The sequence below is a fragment of the Ipomoea nil genome, unplaced genomic scaffold (genome assembly GCF_001879475.1).
Source record: "Ipomoea nil cultivar Tokyo-kokei standard unplaced genomic scaffold, Asagao_1.1 scaffold0382, whole genome shotgun sequence".
NCBI lineage: Eukaryota > Viridiplantae > Streptophyta > Magnoliopsida > Solanales > Convolvulaceae > Ipomoea > Ipomoea nil.
In genome coordinates this window covers 2325559-2348203 of record NW_017616810.1, presented here as the reverse complement: position 1 = coordinate 2348203, position 22645 = coordinate 2325559, and the positions used below count along the sequence as shown (strand labels likewise).

The 22645-nt window shown below is 37.6% G+C and overlaps 4 protein-coding genes across 4 annotated transcripts; 1 reads left to right on the top strand and 3 right to left on the bottom strand.

Moving 5' to 3' along the window:
• Nucleotides 1-4388: 4388 nt before the first annotated feature.
• Nucleotides 4389-7316, bottom strand: LOC109171854 (fibroin heavy chain-like). Its single transcript, XM_019320928.1, has 2 exons — nt 5808-7316; nt 4389-5129 (listed from the first exon to the last, which is right to left on the bottom strand). The coding sequence occupies exons 1-2, from the start codon at nt 7314-7316 to the stop codon at nt 4614-4616; spliced, it is 2025 nt and encodes a 674-aa protein (XP_019176473.1). The 3' UTR covers nt 4389-4613.
• A 2195-nt stretch (nt 7317-9511) lies between these two features.
• Nucleotides 9512-10827, bottom strand: LOC109171867 (GDSL esterase/lipase At3g48460-like). Its single transcript, XM_019320944.1, has 2 exons — nt 10354-10827; nt 9512-10113 (listed from the first exon to the last, which is right to left on the bottom strand). The coding sequence occupies exons 1-2, from the start codon at nt 10756-10758 to the stop codon at nt 9610-9612; spliced, it is 909 nt and encodes a 302-aa protein (XP_019176489.1). The 5' UTR covers nt 10759-10827; the 3' UTR covers nt 9512-9609.
• Nucleotides 10828-12103: 1276 nt separating this feature from the next.
• LOC109171852 (dentin sialophosphoprotein-like) lies at nt 12104-14628 on the bottom strand. The gene is made up of 2 exons (XM_019320927.1): nt 12183-14628; nt 12104-12111 (listed from the first exon to the last, which is right to left on the bottom strand). Exons 1-2 carry the CDS (start codon nt 14626-14628, stop codon nt 12104-12106), a joined length of 2454 nt encoding a protein of 817 aa, XP_019176472.1.
• A 2320-nt stretch (nt 14629-16948) lies between these two features.
• On the top strand, nt 16949-22606 carry LOC109172011. The gene is made up of 5 exons (XM_019321133.1): nt 16949-17240; nt 17563-17630; nt 17716-21406; nt 21701-21755; nt 22314-22606. Exons 1-5 carry the CDS (start codon nt 17084-17086, stop codon nt 22456-22458), a joined length of 4116 nt encoding a protein of 1371 aa, XP_019176678.1. The 5' UTR covers nt 16949-17083; the 3' UTR covers nt 22459-22606.
• Nucleotides 22607-22645: the final 39 nt, after the last annotated feature.

Sequence of the window (22645 nt, the reverse complement as noted above, 5' to 3'; positions counted from 1 at the left end):
TTATTATGTATAAATAAAATGGATTAAAACTCCATTATTAAATTCTTTTCCATTAAGCTAAAGATGGACAAAAATTAAGAAAATTTTAGAATCTTGGAAAATGTATTCCGTACTCATTCTTGCTTCCAATCAAAGCCTAGCTAAGAGAATGTAAAGAGGTGTTTACTTTTAGGGAATGTGAAAGTGTGGATTTTTCTAGAGTAACTAATGGGAACAAAAGGGGGATTGAAATTCCCACCAACAAAGCCCTTAGCTTTATGTTAAAGGGAGAGAGTATTTGTTATTTGTCATTATCATATTGGGAGGATGAAATGAAACCCACTTCATACAACTTATGCAAATCACCTTTTAGTTTTGCCTTTAAAAAAAAATAAAAAATTGCTTTCCTAATTTAATATAAATCAAAGATTTTTACTCCCAATCTTTATTACTTGCAAAACGTTAGTGGTACTTTGGAGAGTATACTCCCGTCACATAATTTGTACTAATTGGCTATAAATAAATAAAGATTGTTCGTCGAGTGCAAGACTCACTTGTCGAACAGGGACAAAAGTCGATCTTAGTGATTCGAAGATATTAAGTGGAAGAGCGATTACTTAATGGGTAAAAGTTATTATAAGAGGGCGTTTGGTAATCAGATAAGCTCAAACTTTCATGAAAATTTTAAATGTGGAAAAATTCTTCTCAAGTTCAATATTTGACTTAGAAAAGTTCGGGTCAATGGAATCACAATCCATGCTATCAAGAAAAGTAAATCAATTTGTCAAACACCTTGTGCTCAAATGTTACCTCTGTGACTCTCATTGAGGGAAAGTCACAAGATCGAGCCCCAGTGATGGGACCTAGGGGATGTAAGATTCTTTTTCTCGAGTGGCTGGGAATAAACCAAATTTATTCAATAATGTATTTATCCTTTTTGACGTCAAATTAAAAGTCTCTTATAATATTTCTCTCTCATCATTACACGTTATTTATCAAAGAAATTTATATCCAAATATGTAGTTAAAGTTTCCCGTAATTTAATTGCAATATGCATGATTCATTACGTAACAATGTAGTACGTGTGTGTACATATATAACTTGATTTTAATTTTTGTGTGTGGGGATTTTTTGGCATATAGTTTATTAATTTACAAGTAATTTATTAAACTCTCAATTATTTGTTATATTTTTTTAATGTTTGTATATAACAAGAATATATTAGAGATTATAAACATTTTCATGGAGAAGTTTAAATGAACCAAAAATGTTAATTGATTTTTTAAGTAATTTAATTGTTATATTTGCAGGATAACATCAAACATATATTAAATAATTTTCCTAGTAAAGTTATTTCATTAAACATATTCTTTGAAAACATTTTTTCAAAAAATTTATTGATGGGAAAGTACCAATCAGCCTCTAAAAGTAATAAGTTAATTTTTCTCAAGAACTCAATCAATTATATTAGTTAATACGTCAAAAATAGTTAAGGAGTAAAACGAAACACGTGAACTAGAATTCATTATTAATTAGGTATGCTTTTCTTCCCTCTTTATAATGATGCCCATGTTTTTTAACCCCAAACCCTATACTTATTCCCTTTTAATAATGTTATGCTCCCTAATTAACTAGCTACCTTTGAAGATTCTCTATAATATTTCCACTCATTTATTCCTATGGAAAATACCGGCCGAGTTTAATTTACTTGGTCTAACATGGAGTTCAATGAGAGCCAGGGAAACTTCATGCATGGGGCCAACCCTAGCTTGAATTATCCTCTCTTTAATGTTTAATTTGTAATTTTGTTATAAGTTATGTATGACTAATTAAACATGCATTATTTTTAGAGTATTAAATTTTGACATTTTTACGGTTGTATATTTCATTCTACATCATTTATGAAACGAAGAGTACTTTTCCGTGCATGAATCAGGCTAGCTCATTAAGTTTCTGCGCTAGATTGCTCGAGTCATCGAGTTTATCGATTTTTAACTATCGGATTAATTTTTTTTATCGAGTTCACATTCAATAATTTGGCCTTTAAATGGGTTTACCCTACTAGTCCAAACATGCTATTGGGCACATTATTGGCAATAGTTATTGCATGGACGGTGTGTGGACCATGGTAAAAAAACGACGTTGTTTCACGTAATTTTTTTTTTTTTTTTACGTGACTCACTGCAATATACATTTTTATGACTCATAGTGTACATTATTCTAAAGCTTAGTGTACATTATTCTAAAGCATGATGTACATTATTCTAACTCATATAGTACATTATCTTACCTCAGAAGTTTCATTATTCTAACACATAAAGTACATTATTCTAACTTATAATGTACAGTATTCTAACTCATAAATTCAACGACGTCGTTTTGGACCATGATTAACACAGTTGTGTGGATCGTAATTTGCCCATTATTGGTGATTTTGGAGGAACTATTTCTTTCCTATTATTTTTATGTAAAAAATGTATTTTCTATTTAAAATCTTAAATTAATATATTGCTAATTTAATCAATAAAGTTAAAAAGTAAAATCAAATAAACAAATATAATACAAACAAACATACAATGATGCAACAAATTAAAGCGTGCCAAGCACCTTGTGCTCAGATGGTATGTAGTGACCTTTTTTAGACGTTGTTGATTCTGTGTGCTTTATTAGGTTGAGAAAGTATGTTTAAACAGATACTATAATGTAACAGAGTCAGTAGCATTAAAAAAATAAAAAAAATAAAAAAATAAAAAAACTATTGGCCATTTGTTGTCAAAGAGCATTAATGCATCATTAATATTTCCTAGAATAGGATCGAACTTGTCGGTCTGCACATTTTATTTCATGTGGTCCTTTAATATCAAGTGTAATGGTTTAAAATACAAATTAAGTTAGGAAATGAAACAAGATAAAGAGTATTATAGCATGGAGTTTTGTATTGATTCATAAGAGTATACATGTAAAAGCATATAATAGTAGAAATTGATTTCCCCAAAAATACAAGTTTTTAGGTCAATATATATAGGCCCGGTTTGGTAAAAAATTGGCCTATAGGCCAATTTTGACTTATTTGACTACTATTAATTGTTTGATTTAGTTAAAATATCAATATAAATATTTGGTTAATTAACTTTTTGCAACTCCAAAAGGCTAAAATTCAAAAGGCTACTCCAAGCAACTTTTTCAATTAGCTTTTTGTGAAAAGAAATTACACCAAACAACTATCAGCTAACAGCTAATTTACCAAACATTTTTCTACAATCAGCTAATGTTATCAACTATTTATACACTCTAATTAACAGAATCAGCTAACAGCTAACAGCCATTTTACCAAACAGGGCCATAATGTGATCATAACGAATATTTTTTAAAATTTTATAGGTTTGGTTTGAATTTCATGGGTCACCATGAGTCCAAGATTGTTGGGCTTACCCCTAGTTGGGTTGAGGACATTTGAATTGAATTTGGACTTTTTACTTGGTAGAGTCTAGACTTTAATTATTCAAGTAAAGAGTTTTTTTTTCTTCATGTGTAAAAATTTTGTTATTTATAATGTATTATAAATGGGTGTTTAGATATCAAAGAGGGAAGAATGAAGAAGAAATTGAGAAAAATAGCTTTTTTGCTTGGATTTAAGTCTGAGCTTAAAAATCACAAAATTTTGACTACCCAAAAAAGTGGTTAAATTTTTAAGATTTATAATTTTTGTAACCATTTTTCAAAGTGCTTAAGAAGTAATTAGAATTTCCAACCACCAAAAAAGTGATATCCTATTAAATAACTCTTCAAGTAATTTTGTAAATTTTAAAAGTAGTCAAAATTTCTGACCACCAAAAAAATCATTAACATTGAAAGAATTTACTCCGATATATAATGATCAAGAATCAAAAGATTTCCAACACCAAAATAATGTTAGTAAAATAATAATCAAGAATATAAATTATTTTAGTAAAATTTTGCCCGTGGAGAAGTGGTAAAAGAACCAAATTTGCTACTAAATTGAAACTCATGGAACTACAAAATGGCAAAAAATAGGTAACTAGTCAAAATCGCAAGATATCCAGGCTTGTAATTATAAGATCACAAGTTTGAATCGTTCCCCCTTGATTAAACCGGTCAACTATATGTTGATTGAACCAGTCAGCCACGGTCAGTCATAAATAATTTAAATGCTTGTAATTATAAGATCACAAGTTCGAATCGTTCCCCCTTGATTAAACCGGTTAACTATATGTTGATTGAACCAGTCAGCCACGGTCAGTCATAAATAATTTAGATGGTTTACTTTCTTGTGGTCCTTTACAATGTAGCTAGACTCACGAGGCAATTAAATTTTACTATGTTTCCTCATAAAGAAAAAATGGCAAAGAATTTTCATTTTGGTAAATTATAGTATGGAGTAACTTTTATTCCTTCATGGCAGTCAATTAAGTAGTCAACCTACGCATGTTCTTTCACGTAGGTACAAGGATACGATGATCTCCATTATATAGTTTCATACCACAATATATAGGGCTCGCCGTTAAACCTACTTTCTCGCTCGCAGGATGGCCGGAATTAATCCCATCCATCCGGGGCGGCAACGATTCTCAAGTCTCAACTAACCTACACACATATATACTAATACCCCTCCCCTATTGCTTCTGCTTCATTGCTAACTTTCTCTTCTTGACGAGCTCGGAAAACGGCGGCTGACAGTACCCTTCCTTGAAGAACAGATGCGAGAGCTTCATGTTCATGGCGGCGGTGAAGTGGATCCCGTCCCAGCTGATGTATTCATGGGGGTTCTTGCAGGTGGAGGCGCCGTTGCTGCCGCAGACCTGCAGGGGGTTGAAGTTGAGGGTTCCGCCGCCGGCGCCGCAGCAGGCTTTGGTCCGCTCGGCGAACTTGTACTTGAAGTTGTTGGTGTAGATCTCCATGAACGCCCGCCAGTAGTCGGCGTAGAGGATGGTGCTCTGAGGGTACTGTTGTCTGAACTTGGCTAGCACCTTCATGAGCAGCCGGTTGTGGATGTCCGTGGCGGTGTTTAAGGCGATGGAGCAGCCGTTCCGGTCGCGCAGGATGAATGGCCGGGATATGGCCGCCGGAAGACACCCCACTGGGGGTAAGCCTTGTACTACTATGTATCTTGCTCCTGCTTGAAGCACCACCTGCATATATACAAATTGTTATATATATGCTCAAAATACTTTGATTTACATACAAAAAAATCCAAACCCATGGTATAAAACTCTCTTGTGACTCTAATGTTAGGACCACAATAAAGTAACTAAACTAGTCTAGATTACTCATAAAGACGACGACCATAACCATAAGGAAGCAAGTAAATCAGCCTATTTTGTTAAGGATCATAAGGAAATAAGTAAATTAAACCAGCCACGGAATCAAGAAAATTAATATATAGCTCTAATGAAGTGTGGACCTTGAAATCTTGGGGCAATTAACTGAACTAAAGTCTCTAAGAATGTCAATAAACATCTCTAATAAGTGTTGAACTTAAGAATATATATTGTGATAATAATCAGATGACCAACTCAAATTAGACAGCTCTAATAAGTGTTGAACTTAAGAATATATATTGTGATCGATAATAATCAGATGACCACTCAAATTAAAAAAGTTAATAGACAGCTCCAAGGAAGTGTCAAACTTCCTGAAATATATCTTGGAACCATCAGCTATCCTAAGATCCCTAAGAAGGTCAATAACCAGGAATCTTGTGACAACCAGTTAACCGATTCAAACTAAAAATGTTAGACCGCTCTAATGAGTGTGACTATTAAGTTAAATCAATTTGGCTATAGGTTGGTGTATATATGTATATATACCTTGAGGAGTTTTGAGATGTGGAAAATGCACAACTGAGAGATTCCTCTAAGATTAAGGACAGTTTGTCCATTGACGCGAGTGTAGTCGGATGCACCCACGGCGCCTAACCAGAAGAGGGCGTTTTCAACTTCCGCCTTGCAACGAGGATCGCCGGCCACGCTGTTGCACCCCTTTGATGCTAAAAACTGGTTGAACCACTGTATCTCTGTATCGAATGGGAGAGGTATTCCACCGTGGAAGAAGGGGTTTGTTCCTTGGTTGCTGTAGTTTTTCTTTGACAGGAATGTTGATCCTGCAATGGCGAAATTTATCCCGAAACTGAAATTTATGCTGGCGGATATGCCAATTCTACCACTTGCTCCGGCTCTCCCACCCGCACCTCCGGCTGAACCGCCAGCAGTGATCGAACCTCCGATTGAACCACTCGCACTTGCAGAACCTCCGATTGAACCGCCCGCTGAACCACCTCCACCGGCTGAACCGCCTGCACCGGCTGCACCGCCCGCTGAACCACTTGCTCCAGCAGAACCTCCAATTGAACCACTAGCACCCGCCGAACCTCCGATTGAACCGCCTGCTGAACCTCCAGCACCGGCTGAACCGGCCGCCGAAGCACCGGCACCGGCTGAACCGGCCGCGGAACCACCCGCACTAGCAGAACCTCCAGCTGAACCACCAGCACCAGCCGAACCGCCGGCTGCACCACCAGCACCAGCCGAACCGCCGGCTGAACCACCTGCACCAGCAGAACCGCCGGCTGAACCACCTGCACCAGCCGAACCGCCAGCTAAACCACCTGCACCCGCAGAACCGTCGGCTGAGCCACCAGCACCCGCAGAACCGCCGGCACCAGCAGCACCGCCAGCTGAGCCACCAGCACCCGCAGAACCGCCGGCACCAGCAGCACCGCCAGCTGAGCCACCGGCTGCACCACCAGCACCAGCTGAACCGCCGGCTGAACCACCAGCACCAGCCGAACTGTCGGCTGAACCGCCACCGGCACCACCAGCAGCTGCCGAAGCAGAGCCTTTACCGCTAATCGACGTCGAAGAAGAACTACTGGATTCCGTCGACGACGAACTACTTTCCTCACTACTGGACGAAGACGACGACGACGACTCACCTTTATACGGAGGGAGAGGCGGTATATCAAGATCTTTACAGAGATAATCCACAACCAAGCCCCCATTACTCATCCGACCATCGGAATACTCCGTCGACGTCGTCTCCTTCGACGAAGACTCATGGCGCGTCACAGTAGTAGAAGAAGAAGACGACGATTCTTCTTTAATAACTCCCATGGACTCAGCGTTTCCCGTGTCGGTGCTCGACCCTCCAAACGCATACACCTTATTGAAGGTGTTGGAATAGCTCTCCGTCGTAGTCTCCGACGACTCGTGAGATTCTTTCGTCGTGATCGTCCTCTGAGAATCTGCAGATGAGAACCAGAAGAAAAACAAGAAGAACAGAGAGAGGAAAAGAGGAAAGGATATTAATATTTTCGACATGATTATAATAATATATATATATATATAACTAATAACTCATCCTAGTTTTTTTTTTTTTTTTTTTTTGGATTTTTTAATTTTTTTTTTAATTTTCTAAAAATAAAATTTTAAAAAAAAAGTTGAACTTTGAAGTTCTTATTGAGATAAACAGTACAATGTTGTTGTGATTTGTACATATATATATGTCTGGTAGAGGGCGGGGAAGTGGAATGGAAATGGCTGACCTTAGTTTTAGCGAATGTTACGTTAATGTTAATAGGTTGTAATAACGACGACTAAGTCATAGTTTTGTAAATGTCGCATGAGATCCTGCATGACCTCTTATCCACATGCATGAAAAACTTTTATAGGATATCTTATGTGATTGTCAAATATTAAAATTTATCGAACAAATAATATATATTTTTTTTCATTCTTTCTAAAAGGTTGAACCCCAATTTAGTCCAAGAGAGCATCTGAGATGTAAATCATGGTAACTCAACTGAACATGAACCACAGAGGCTGGCACAATGAGCTCCATGAATAAACTTTGCAACAAATAACCTTAAAAGCTTATTAGTTATTATATTAAAAGAATTGAAGGTTTGTAAAAGCTAATGTGTTACAATCTTAGAATTAGTTAGTAGTATAAATACTATATTAAATTATTAATATATAATATATTTTCTTTAAAAAAAATTAAGAGCCTAGCATTTCTATTTGTATTTGTATTATACAGGGTGAGATTTACTTCATTTACATTTTAAGATAGTGGCTAACTCACTACTGGAAATTATGAAATTTCCGACCACCTGAAAGTGATCTTAAATCAAGTTGATACCAAAAAGTGATTGGAAATAGCAACAAAAGTTTTTCAGATACCAAAAGTGGTCGGAACAAGGCTTTCGACTTGATTTAAGATCACTTTCAGGTGGTCGGAAATTCCATAATTTTCAGTAGTGACTAGCTACAGATTTCCCTAGTCATCTAAATAATGATATATTTCATTAAATACTATACATCAAATATCAAGTCATTTAATGTATAATATAGATTTTTTTTTATTAGTTTAACGCTATAGAGAAGAAAGTAGGGCCAAACTAATAAAATTATACAGTACGTAATAGGAATGTTTTTTTTTTTTTTTTTTTTTTTTTATATATTAACATACTGATTTATAAATAAATTAAATAAGGTTTTAAAAACCTGATTCGGAAAAAAACAATTGTATCCACAACATTGGCTTCACCCAGAGAGCTTCAGTGTGTTAGACTGATGTGATAACCAACTACACCACGAAACCATTTGTGTTTTACTTGGCAATTAACTTTGTTTTTGACTGTGTTTAGACTTGGAGAAATGAGATTGAAACAGATGAAGACGAAAATTGATTATTGATTCAAGAGTTTACTAGTGACTGATTCAAATAAATAAATAATTTATATATATATATACATATATATATATATATATATATATATATATATATATATATATATATATATATATATATATATTGTTATTTTCTCCAACTTTAAAAGTGTAATGTTTAACAATATAGAGATAAATCCTAAAATCTTTAAAAAAAAAAAACAAAACAAAACTAAATCATAAACCTAATTCGTAAATACTAAACTTTCTAAATAGTAAACAGTGAATAACCCATAAACCAATTGCACACTAATTATTAAAAGATTTGAATCGAATAGTAAGATAACAGAAATAGACAAACAAACATAGCAATGAGTATCAAGACCCATAGTAGGATGAAAAAGTTCTCAATCAAACGCTACCTTAGCCTGATGTGCACCACACTTTTTTTTGGTTGGTTTGTGTCTGTTGCATTATTTTTCTTCCCCAATTATTAGAGAGCTTAACATCCCAGTGTATACTTAGGTTCAAACATGATTTAAAACCCTAATCCATATGCTTAGCCAAGGGGTGAGATATTTATATTAGTTGCCAAATGCAAAGAAATCAAAGCTATAGCAATGCTGCCATGATAGTGCCATTCACCCATGGATCGTGTGCCAAATCCTGTATGTGCCAAGTATACTTTTAGCCTTTTAGGTCTAAGTGGGAGAGGGAGGAAAATACAGTGTAATTGTCTCTGAAAGAAAATGACAACTTTTAACAGTAAACATATATATGCTCAATTATAGGAACAAGGATCATTTCCATTTCTGGGATAATCTAGGAAAACTATTTGATCTATGTATTACAATGCATTCTCGCTCACTGGGTGGCTGCCATCCAGGGCTATGATAGCTAGCTAATGGAGTAACTATGCTAGTTCTATGTTCTATCCTTGCATTCAAATACTAGTTTTCTTATTGACCATCTCAGAAAATGGCGGTTCGCAATAGTCTTTATTGAGCAAAAGCTCAGCCAGATGCTTGTTCATGGCTCCAGAGAGGTGAATACCATCCCAACTAATGTAACTATCAGGATCTGAGCATTTGGTCGCGCCAGACGTTCCACGCATACTGTTCCTATCAAAGTTGAATTCTCCTCCCCCTCCTCCACAGCATGCCTTTTTAGTCTCCTTGAAATTGTAATTCCCAGGATTGTTGAATATTGCTAAGAATGCCTTCCAGTAGTTTGCATATATGATTGTGCACTGAGGGAACTGCCTTCGGAACCTTTCTATCATCTTCTGGAGCAATTTATTATGAAGGTCTATTGCCGAGTTTATATCTGAGTTGCACCCCATCTGATCAAGTTGTTGAGGTGGACATGAAGATATGCTTACAGGAAAGCACCCTATTGGTGGTAAACCTTGTACTACAATGTGTTTTGCTCCTTCAGTGAGCACTGTCTGCATATCAAGAAAATTGCAAGATTTAGCAATGGGTATTCATGTCAAATTATATTCATGTAATTTCCGACCATCTTAAAGTGATATTAAATCAAGTTGAAAGTAAAAAGTGGTCGGAAATAGCAACAAAGGTTTTTCCGGTTACCAAAAGTGATCGGAACAAGACTTTCTTCTTGATTTAAGATCACTTTTCAAGTGGTCGGAAATTCTATAATTTTCAGCAATGATATATGTACATACCTGAAGAAGTTGAGTGGTATGATGAATGCATAACTGTGAGATTCCTCGCATAGCAACGATAGACTTGCTATGGATTTGGAAGTAATCCGAGACACCTAATGCACCTAACCAGAAGAGTGCATTATCAATATCGGCCTTACAACGGGCATCAGCTGCATTACTACAACCCTTAGACTGCAAAAACTTATGGAACCAAGCTATTTGAGACTGGAAGTTAAGAGGAATGTTTGTCCAGGTGAACGAATGTGCTTTATTAGAGGTGTAATATTCTCTGGAGAGAGATGTTGATCCAGCAATAGCGAAATTCATTCCAGACTCAGAACTCACTGAAGCACTACTTGAGTGACTACTTGAGTATGAAGAACTTTCATGGCTATGACTTGACCATGCAGCATTATGGGACATTGAACCATGTGATGCTGAACCACCTGAAATACCATGTGATGCTGAACCACCTGAAATACTATGTGATGCTGAACCACTTGAAGTGCTATGTGATGATGAACCACCTGAAATGCTATGTGATGATGATAAACCACCTGAAATGCTATGTGATGATGAACCACCTATGTGGCCGTTTGCTGATGAAGCACTTGTGTTATCCATTGATGATGAAGAACCTTTGTTATCCATTGATGAAGAATCATCTGTTCCGCTTTTTGACGATGAAGAATCTGTGGTACTTTCTGAAGGTGAAGTGTTTGCGTTGCTCGTTGAAGATGAAGCATCTGCATCTGCATCTGCATTGCTTTGTGATGATGAACTGCTTGTGCCGTTGTTTGGCATTGAAGCATCTTTGTTATCTTTTGAAGATGAAGCATCTTCAGTGTTACTATTTGACGATGAACCATTTGTGTCGCTATTTGATGATGATGTGTTTGCCTCATTATTGGATGATGAAGTGTCTTTGTTGCTCTTTGAAGATGAAGTGCCTGTGTTTGATGATGAAGCATCTATGTTGCTATTTGACGATGAAGTATTTGAGCCATTGTTTGATGATGAAGTATTTGAGTCATTGTTTGTATCATCATTTGAAGATGAAGTATCAGCATTGCTATTTGAAGATGAAGTATCTGCATTACTCTTTGATGAAGCATCTGCATTACTCTTTGATGAAGCATCTGCATTACTCTTCGACGAAGTATCTGTGTTGCTATTTGACGATGAAGTATTTGAGCCATTGCTTGTATCATCATTTGAAGATGAAGTATCTGTACTGTTCTTTGATAATGAAGCATTTGTATTATCATTTGAAGATGAAGTATCTGCATTGCTATTTGAAGATGAAGTATCTGCATTACTCTTTGATGAAGCATCTGCATTACTCTTCGACGAAGTATCTGTGTTGCTATTTGACGATGAAGTATTTGAGCCATTGCTTGTATCATCATTTGAAGATGAAGTATCTGTACTGTTCTTTGATGATGAAGCATTCGTATCATCATTTAAAGATGTATCTGCATTGCTCTTTGATGATGCATCTGCATTGCTCTTCGATGATGAAGTATCTGTGTTGCTATTTGATGATGAATCGTCTTTGTTGCTCTTTGATGATGAAGCATCTATGTCACTCTTTGATGATGAATTGTTATTGATTTGTGATGATGAAGAATCCATGCCACTTTGTGATGATGAAGAATCCATGCCACTCTGTGATGATGAAGAACCCTTACTGCTTTTTGCCCATGAAGACTCTGCATTGCCCTTTGATGATGAGTGATATTCGTGACTCTTTGACTTTGAAGAATCTTTAAGGTTCTTTGATGAGGAATGTTTTTTGACACTCTTTGACTTTGAAGACTCCTTACGGCTCCTGGATGATAAATGACCTTTGTCACTCTTTGACTTTGAAGAATCTTTATAGCTCTTTGATGCTGAGTTATATTTGCCACTCTTTGATTTTGAAAAATCTTTGTTGCTCTTCGATGATGAATGACCTCTGAGGCTCTTTGACTTTGAATAATCTTTGTGACTCTTTGATGATGAATGATTTTCGTGGCTCTTTGACTTTGAAGTATCTTTGTGACTTTTTGATGATGAATGAATTTCGTGACTCTTTGACTTTGAAGTATCTTTGTAACTCTTTGATGACGAATGATCTTTGCGACTCTTTGACTTTGATGAGTTTTTGTCAATCTTTGATGATGAATGATTTTCGCGACTCTTTGACTTTGAAGAATCTTTGTAACTCTTTGATGATGAATGATCTTTGTAACTCTTTGACTTTGAAGAATCTTTGTTACTCTTTGACTTTGAAGAATCTTTATAGCTCTTTGATGATGAATGAGCTTTGTGACTCTTTGACTTTGAAGAATCTTTACCAACATTTGATGGTGAATGATCACAACCACCCATTGATGATGACATTGTAGTATTATTTACAGTGTTTGATGATGAAGCATATGTGCAGTTCTTTGAAGATGAAGTACCTATGCCACCATTTGAAGATGAATCTGTGCTGGTTTTTGATGATGAATTATTTGTGCTACTGTTTGAGGATGAACCACCTGTTCCACCCGTTGATGATGAAGAATCTTTGTTACTCTTTGATGATGATTCATTATTGGTTGTGGATGAGGCACCAGTGCCACTGGTTGATGATGAAGAATCTGTGTTACTCGACGACGACGATGAAGTATTACTGCTACTCTGTGATGATGAAGCATTTGTGTTGTTCTTTGATGATGAATCATCTGTGTCACTGTTTGAGGATGAATCATCTTTGTCGTTTTTTGATGAAGAATCTGTGCTGCTCTTTGAGGATGAATCATCTTTGCCACTCTTTGATGATGACTCATCTGCGTTGCTATTTGATGATGAGGTATCACTTGTGTCGCCTTTTGATGATGAATCGTCTTTGTCACTCTTTGATGATGACTCGTCTGTGTTGCTTTTTGATGATGACTCATCTGCGTTGCTATTTGATGATGAGGTATCACTTGTGTCGCCTTTTGATGATGAATCATCTTTGTCACTCTTTGATGATGATGATTCATCTTTACTGTTCTTTGATGATGATGATTCATTTGCACCCCCGCTTGTTGATGATGATTCATCATTTGCACCACTGGTTGATGATGACTCATCTTTGCCACTCTTTGATTCATCTGTGCCGCCGCTGGATGATGATGACTCATCTTTGCCACTCTTTGATTCATCTGCGCCGCCGCTGGATGATGATGACTCATCTTTGCCACTCTTTGATTCATCTGCGCCGCCGCTGGTTGATGATGACTCATCTTTGCCACTCTTTGATGAACCTTCAGAACTTGCTCCGCCGTGACTCGACGCTTCAGAACTTGCTCCGCCGTGACTCGACGCTTCAGAACTCGATCCGCCGTGACTCGACGTTTCAGAACTTTCTCCGCCGTGACTCGACGTTTCAGAATTTGCTCCGCCGTGACTCGACGCTTCAGAACTCGATCCGCCGTGACTCGACGTTTCAGAATTTGCTCCGCCGTGATTCGACGCTTCAGAACTTGCTCCGCCGTGACTCGACATTTCAGAGCTCGATCCGCCGTGACTCGACATTTCAGAGCTCGATCCGCCGTGACTCGACATAGAAGAGCTCGATCCGCCGTGACTCGACATTTCAGAGCTTGCTCCGCCGTGAGCTGACGCCGAACCACTTGCTCCGCCATGAGCCGACGCCGAACCACTTGCTCCGGCATGAGCGGAAGCCGAAGCACTTGCTGCGGCATGAGCTGACGCCGAAGCACTAGCTCCGCCATGAGCCGACGCCGAACCACTTGCTCCGCCATGAGCCGACGCCGAACCACTTGCTCCGCCATGAGCCGACATCGAACCACTTGCTCCGCCATGAGCCGACATCGAACCACTGAAGTTGTGATGCGAAGACATAGAAAACGAATGACTACTAGACGATTGTTGATGGTGATGGTGGGAGAACGAAGCACTTCCGCCGCTTCTCGCCGAGCCGGAAACGCTCTGGTAGGGAATTGGCGGTTGCAGAGACAAAGATTCCGCTATATGATCAATGATCAACCGGCCGTTGGTCAACCTCCCCCTGTTGTACGTACGATCTGTTTGCGACAGCAAGGACGACAGCCGCACATGTTGTTTAAGGTTCCCGATGGCGTGGGCGTTTCCTGTGTCCGTCCCTGACTCCCCGAAAGCGTACAGCTTCGGAAAGCTGCCGGAGTAGTTGCCGTTGGATCTTCCACCTCCATCGGCGTTGATGTCAGCAGATGAAAAGCAGAATCTCCCAGTAAAAAACAAAAAGAAGGTTAGAGTCAGGGATAATATTTCTGGCATGACACTTTTTTTTTTTTTTTTTTTTTGGTTTTTTTTTTTTTTTTAATTTTTATGTTTTTTTTTTTTTTTTTTTTTTTTTGAAATTTTTGTAAAGATTGAAGTTCTTATCCTGTAAAGAATAGCAAGAGTAGAAGGTTGTTATTTATATTTTATACATGTTGTTGGCGGTTGGTTTGGTCGAGGAAAACGTAAGACAAGAATAAAGGGTGACCTTAGATTTAAAGAATGGTTTTGAAATGATGGGACAAAGTCAGAGGTTTGTAATGTCACAGAAAAACCAGAATTGTCTCTGGATGGTCCATGTTCTGTAACTAACTTAACTGTCATGCATTCATCAAGTTTCCTCAGCTCCCTGTGCTCAATAATGATCTTTCCTCCACCTGCTGGACCGGCCTGCTTATTATGTCACATATATATGTATATTTCAGTGTGTCTGTAATAAGTGATACTGATAAATGCTAAAATATATGGAACTGGTGTTAGTGATGAATTATAATAGAAGGAAAAAGATGATGGGTGTTAAACACAAGTAGTTCATGTAACATAGTGCTGGGTTAGGGTGTGAGGCTAGCTTGTTAGGATCAAGCTATAGCTAATAGCGAAGGTTTTGAGAGTTCGGGTGTTGGCTCCGGCTTCTTAGTCACCTGGTATTAGACTTGACCCATCATCTATTTCTGTCCAACAGTTCTCCAACACTACTTGTCAGTCGTAATTGCTAGACACATTTTCAAGAGGCCGATATGATGCTGCTACTATCTGGTCGTCGCACTACAATACATGGATAATTTTGTAATGTACTTCTGTCGTATCGGGAATATATTCATAACAAATTAAAGCATTAACATTGATGCAATCAACACTCATCAACCCAAGTGAAGTGGGAAAAACTCTCCAAAGATGGTTGAAGATTAACATTGATGCAACAAATAATACAAATTGATCAAATGCCATTGGTCCTCTGAGGGAGGAGAAATTTTGAAGTTTATTTCAAAAAAAAAAAAAAATCCTTCATTTTAAAGCTCTTAGAGCATCCACATCAGTGGATATTATGGAGATAATGTCAGATGAATTATCTCGGGTGGGGATAATAACAAGTGTGGAGTGGAGTTATTGGTTGAAATATTTCTCCTGCAAATTCAAGGAGAATGCAGAAAAAGAAGAAAAAGAAAGAGAAGAAAAAGGAGGCTGCTGTGCGCGTTTCGCGCACAACAGCCCGCCTACACGGGCGCGTCAGGCGCGTCGAACGGCGCGCCTGACTCTTTTTTTTTTTTTTTTTAATTTTTTTTTGTTTTTTAATTTTTGATTTTGATTTTTTTGTTTTTTTTTTTCATCCCCTTCCCACATTCTCTCTCCTAATCACTCTTACATTATCCCCCTATTCTTCCCAACCATTGTGGATGCTCTTATAATAATAATAATATAATATAATAATAATAATAATAATAATAATAATAATAATATTATTATTATTATTATTATTATTATTATTATTATTATTATTATTATTATTTGTTCATAACTACTTTCTCAACCTAGTGAACACAGCGAGTTAATAGCACCTCCACTGATGCTTAGGAGTGTTAGCGAACAGAGTTTTCGATAAACTACTCATGCTTGTTCGTGTTCGGTAAGCGTTCGTTTATTAAGGTAAAGGAACATTAACAAACAAAATTTAGAGTTTGGTTTATAAACGAACAAGAGTCTGAACAGTTGTAAGCTCGTTTGTTAAGAAATCGTAAACGAACTCGTTTGTGTTCGTTTAATAATGTTCGCGAATAAGCTCGTTTAGTGTTTGTTTAATAATGTTCATGAATAAGCTCATTTGTGTTCGTTTAATATTTGTTTTTGTTCTCTTTGTAGTTGTGTTACTTGTTTGGTTATTTTTTGTGAACATATATTATTTATTGTTTACGAACGAATTGTAATCATGAACATGTTCATATGTTTGGTTATTAAGCATTCACGAACGTGCTTATGAACGTTCATGAACATGTTCGTTAATGTTAACGAACACGTTTGTGACGGTATTCACGAACGTTAACAAACACTAATGGACGTTTAACACATAAACATAATTTTCAAAAACCCTAACAAGCAAACATGAACAATAATACTCAAAAAAACCTTAAAAAACGAACACGAACAACCTCCATTCTTTTATGTTCGGTTCGTTAACACCCTCGAACCCACGAGGTTCGTTAATCTCATTATCTTTTTAATACGCTGTTTTGCAATACTTTTTCAGTTTTTCGTACCCGTACGAACTTTTTCATACTAAAACCCTTCACACGAGAGTATCAAAACGGCGACCACTATAAATAGCGCATAAGCAGAACAGCCGAAGCCTAAACCCACAGCAAAACCTCCATGGCATGATTACAGTTTTCAGAGCTGCTTATTGAGCTTCCCCCACCCATCTCATAGCGGCTCTCAGGATTCAGTTCCCTGCTAATCAATGGCGAAACGACGTCGGGAGGAGACGGATTCCGATGACGGCGCGGCAATCGTTGCGGCACCGGCGACGTCGTACAATTCTGTTTTCATCGACACCGACCTCGATACGCACCTTGCCATGATGGTATCCGATCTCGACACTGTCTCTGATCTCAAAAGTAAGCCCCCAATCCCCTATAGAAAGAAAGGATGTTCATATTTTTCTAACGTAGTTAATTACATAGATAGTACATGGGATATTGATTAGGTAGGTTATAAGTTATAATCTGCATTTTTTTTTTCTATTTTTTGCGGTTAATGGGAAATTGTTAGGGTTAGTTTATCATTTATTGTTGATATTGTATTGATCTTGGTGTGAGTTTGATAGTTGAGAGAGAAATATTTGGCACTGAGTTATGTTGGATTGCACTAAGCTGTAAGTGTTTGATGAATCTACTGCTTTGACATTAAGGTTCATGCTTTTGTGTTTCTGGTATGCAGAGAAGATAATGTTCGAACACTTGCAGTGTTTACCTGAGATGGGAGAGATAAAGATCCATTCTGTGAAGGTATGCGGCTCTGGCATGTGTATTCATGCTAAAAGTTCCCCATTTGATAATTTTTCACACTTGTGCTCTCTTATAATCTTGGCAGGTGAAACGGAAAGGGGAATTCTATCATCTGCCTGATTCAATGCTTGTTAGGACTGCATTTCAAGGAACCCAAAGAAATTGGTTCCTTTATGTCACTAGTTCTATTTCGGTGGATCAGATCTCCAACAAAACGGGTGATATGCATGATGGTAACAACCAAGTAGGGTTACTTTGCATAAAAAATTATGCTCAAGATGATTCGGACTATGTTCTTTCAGATGATCCTTCAAAAGCCTTGGCTCTAAGGGATACTACTGTTGCAGTCCCAAGTGACTTGGGGATGGACATTAGACAGGTAAATGATGAGCGCTGTGGAGATTTGGCCTCTGCTCAGAAAAAGATAGTGTCTAGACCAATTGATCAAGAGAAGGCATTCACCACTCCTAGCCATGAGCTGAAGGATGATAAGTCCAGTGATAGTTCAAAGGGAATACCTGTAGAAGGTCCTTTGGCTAAAAGACAGAAATTGATGCAGGGGGAAGATGCATCTCATAAACCTGCTCTTGAAGGTGGCAATGATTCACAGAACTTTCATACTGTCAGAAATGAAAATACATCAGCAAATGACAATGAAGGAGTTCCAGTTCACATAAAAAAGAAAGGGAAGTCTGGTGCTAGAAGGAAACGTACTCACGGTGAGACTGGTTCAGAAGTGTCAAGTGTAAGGAATAACAAAGCCAAAGATAAAGACAACACGCTTACAGAAGTAGCAGAATCTGTGTCAGCTGCATTGCAAAATGAGGGAGAGAATACATTAGAGACTAGAATTGCTGAGGACTCAATGGAACACAAGCAAGAAACATTAGTGGTGGGTCCAAATGCTTTAAAAGAATCTTTAGAAAATGGCAATTTTAGATCTGATTCAGAGCATAAGGAGAGCAAAAGAAATGCAAAAAAGACCTTATTAGCCTCTGACGATGGGATATCAATGTCTATGCATTCTTCTCAAAATATTGAGATGGAAAGGAGACTGGAAACAAACTCTGGAGTTGCTCTTAACAGTTCAGATAATTCTTTTGGTGCTGCCCACACTACTATATGTACTCAATCTGAAGTAAATGAAAAAACATCATCAAGGAAAAGTCACTTTGCCAACTCTAAAGAATGTCCACCACCAGTCAATGAAGAGCATCAGACCAAAGATACTGGCATCTTTCATCCTACACATGAAAGTGTTGTGTCCAATAGTCCAAGGCTCAAGACTGATCTTCCTAATATAATTGAAGAGCAGAATTTATTACCAAATAATTATGTTGAAACTGTGTATTCTCCAAAACCTAAGCCATCAGATCAGGGTGAAAAAGTTACAAGTTCGAAACATCTATTACCTTCTTCTGACTTGTCAGTTGACAAGGGAGTTGTAGAACATGACAATAAACGGAAGAAGAAGAAGAAGAAGTCTAATGCAAGAATTCAACAGGAGTCAGAGATTAAACACTATGATGAGCCTAATAGTAATACTTCAATATCTGTGTTGAATTTCACTTCTGATCATGCAACTGATGAGATCAGGAAAGATGAAAGCAGCATTCCTGAGAATGGATCAGATAAGACCGACAAGGAAAGAACTGTGCCAGAGATTGAAGCAGATGCCACTAACAAGGTTGGAAATGAAAGCAAAGTTTTGGTGACCTGTGATCTTGAAGTGACTGCCTCTGAAATATGCCCACCTTCAGACATTGTTCAAGCAGATGTGAGTACCAAGGGGGGAACAAAGCATGACAAGAGACCTAAGAAAAAGAAGTCCAAGGGGTTGAGTGCAAGTATTCAGTTTGAGCCAGATATAGTTAATACTGATCAGGCAACTGTATTGAAATTATCCACTGATGATTATGGGAATGATGAGACTAGTAAAACTGAAACCACGGTGCCCCAAATCGAAGCAGATCATCATAACATGATTGAGAAAGAGGGAAAGTTGCCAGAGACCTGTGATCCTGACATGAAAATGCCTGAAATGTGTCTACCCTCACATCATGGGAATGAAGAGACTGCAAACCTCTCATCTAAATTGGATGCTATTCAGAGGACTGAAGACGGAAATACTGAAAGAACTAAGAGGAAGAGAAAAAGTGCCAAGAAGATAGCAGGAAAGACTCAGTATAAATTAGAGGAGGCAGATGTAGATCTGGTGAGTGGAATTTCATCAGCTGCAGTAAATGTGGAATCTAGTGAACCGGTGACTCATGATACTGCAAAAACTGAAGGCTTGATGCCTCATGCCCGAACTGGTCAGACAACAACATTGGAGAAAGGGGAATCATCTGCAAAAGATGTAGATATGCAATCAGAAAATTTCATATCTCCGGTTTGTGGAAAAGCAGATATGATCTCTGAACAACTGGAAACAATGTCTAGAGCTGAGCTTTCTAATGCCAATGCCACTGAAAAACATGAAAACAGTGGTGGAAGTCAAAAGAGAAGAAAATCAAAGAAGTCTCTTACAACAAAAAAAGATTCTAGTTTGGATCCTGCAAATGTTACTTTGGGGGTCTCTCCAGATGTCCCCACCGTTGACCTTTTTATTGATGGATCTAAGGACCAGAGCCACTTGCACTGCATGGAAATAAAAAATGCATCAGGAGGACTAATTGATACTTCTGCTGCAGGTTCTCATGTAGAAATTGATAAAGTCAATGAGAGTGAGGCAGAACATCTGCCTGTTAAGAAAGGACTTAATGAGAATGGACCTTTGCCGGTGATTCAAACTGGTAAAAGTCAGTTGGATGAAGAAAATACAGAAAAGAAGGCAAAAAGAAAGAAAAAAAGGAATAGCAGTATTGGTGGGCAGAGCCATTCAGTTTTGGCTAAGAATGATCATGAAGTTGGTGTTGAAGTATCAAATGACAATGTGTCGGTCATGCACCATTCGTCTAATGTTGCTGAGGTGTCAGGAACAGCTAAAGATGATCATGTTGGCCAAGTTGCTGTTACTGATGCTGAGCTTCTGGAAGGTGCTGTCAATAATGGACAGGCCCCAGAAAATCCTGAGGATAATAGTCGGGTGGAGCTACAAACTGAAGTCAGTACTGATAATTGTGGAGCAGTTAACTTCAGGAGCTACTTTGTTCCTGGCTCACAACAAGGCCAGGGTGTTTCTTCTGATAAGGTGAAGAAATCAGTGAAATCAAAGAGGGAGAATAAAGCAGGGAAGAAATCTGTAAAAGGGAGCTTGGTGAACTCACTAGCTCAGGATGAGGATGTGAATCCTGAATATAAGCATAGCAGTAGGACTGAACTTGGAAAGTCAAAGTATGATAAACAGTCTAAGGCTAAGCTTCAGTCCAATGATAATAGAAACAATACTCTTCAGGAGGCTGGAAACCCTGCTGTTCATGGTTCAGAGAACCCAAAGGATGCTTTGGCTTGTACATTTGAGAATAACATATCTTTTGATGAATCAAGCTCAACATCAAGCCCAACGCATTCTCAAAAATCTCCCCAATGTAAAACAGATAGATCGCAGTCAGGTTCAAATCACAAGAGTTTGTCTAGTAAACAGGTTACTGATAAGATTACAGGGGTTATTACTTCACCAAGTGCTGCTCTTAGGGATGATGGATCTGGTAATTATTGTGATGACAATGGGGCTGGAAATTCTGATGCCAGCACTCGAACTCCATCCAATGATTCTTCATCATCTGGCTTCTCAGTTGGTGGAAGTGAATTAAGTCATCATTCTTCCCGAAACGGTACTTTTAGAAATTTGAACTCTTCATTGTCCTCTTACTTTCTCCTTGGTAGTGTAGAGTCATTATAGGATACCGTTTTCCACTCCACTATCAAAGCGCATACACCAGAATAATGGTGGAGAATGTATATTACTAATAAAATAGGGAAAAACAGAGGAAGATCTCCTCTTCTTTTTGCTTGGTGTCCATTTTATTTTAGTTATATACTTGCAATTTATTCAAGATAGTCAGTTACAAATCAAAAGCGTTTTACAATTTCAGCTGATCTTTTTCATTGCCATCTTGATTTGATAGGAGCCAATGGTGCCAAAAGGAAAAAAAGTCATGGGGAGTGTAACATTAAATCAAAGTAAGTTTGATATTTTATCCTTCACCTCTGAAAGACATGATTGGATTTAAGTACTTCTTGATGCATCTTTTTGTTTTGTATTATTTTTTTGGGTTGGGGGTGCCTTCACACATTAACAGTTAGACTTGTTTGTTCATTACTTATATAGTTGGATGCCTTGTTGACAAATTTCATGGAGGTTTATGATTTTTTTTTTCTTTGTAGTTTAAAACTTCAACGTAATGGCTTAATTTTTATTTTTATTTTTATTTTTTAGATTCTGGGTTTCTTGTTATCACTCAGGCTAGAGTGCTTATATGCCCTTGGGTTTCATATTTTAAAAATCTTTTCATAGGATTGTCCTTACTTTTCAGTTTTCACATCAAAATCACACTGCATCTTGTAGTATTAACATCACAATGGCATGACATTAGTCTCTAGGAAGACTTTTAAAGCCGAGTCAGCTTGTGTATAGTCTTGTATAAAATTGTGTTTGCAAATAGCATTACTCAAATTAATGTTGGTGTTATTTTACTTGTTAAACTCCCATTGCTCATGAAATACTGTGTATTTCAACAGCCTTTCAAGTGCGAAGAACTTAACCATGGATGAGATTCTGAGAAGCTCTAGACGATTCAAGAAGGCCAAGATGACAGCTACTCAACGCCAACTTGAAACAGACAGCAAGGCTATTGATTTTGTTCCAGACAGTGAACCAAACTAGTAATGACTTAAGTTTTTTTTTTTTTTTTTTCCTATGGAAACCTTTTCATACTCTCTGGGGGAAAAATGGGGGTTCTCTTGATTTTTGTGTTGACACTCTATTTCTTATGAAAACATCTTTTGAAAAAAAGAAGAATTGTTTTTGTTTTTTTTTTGAGTCTACTAATATTGAAGATTCTTGCACAATG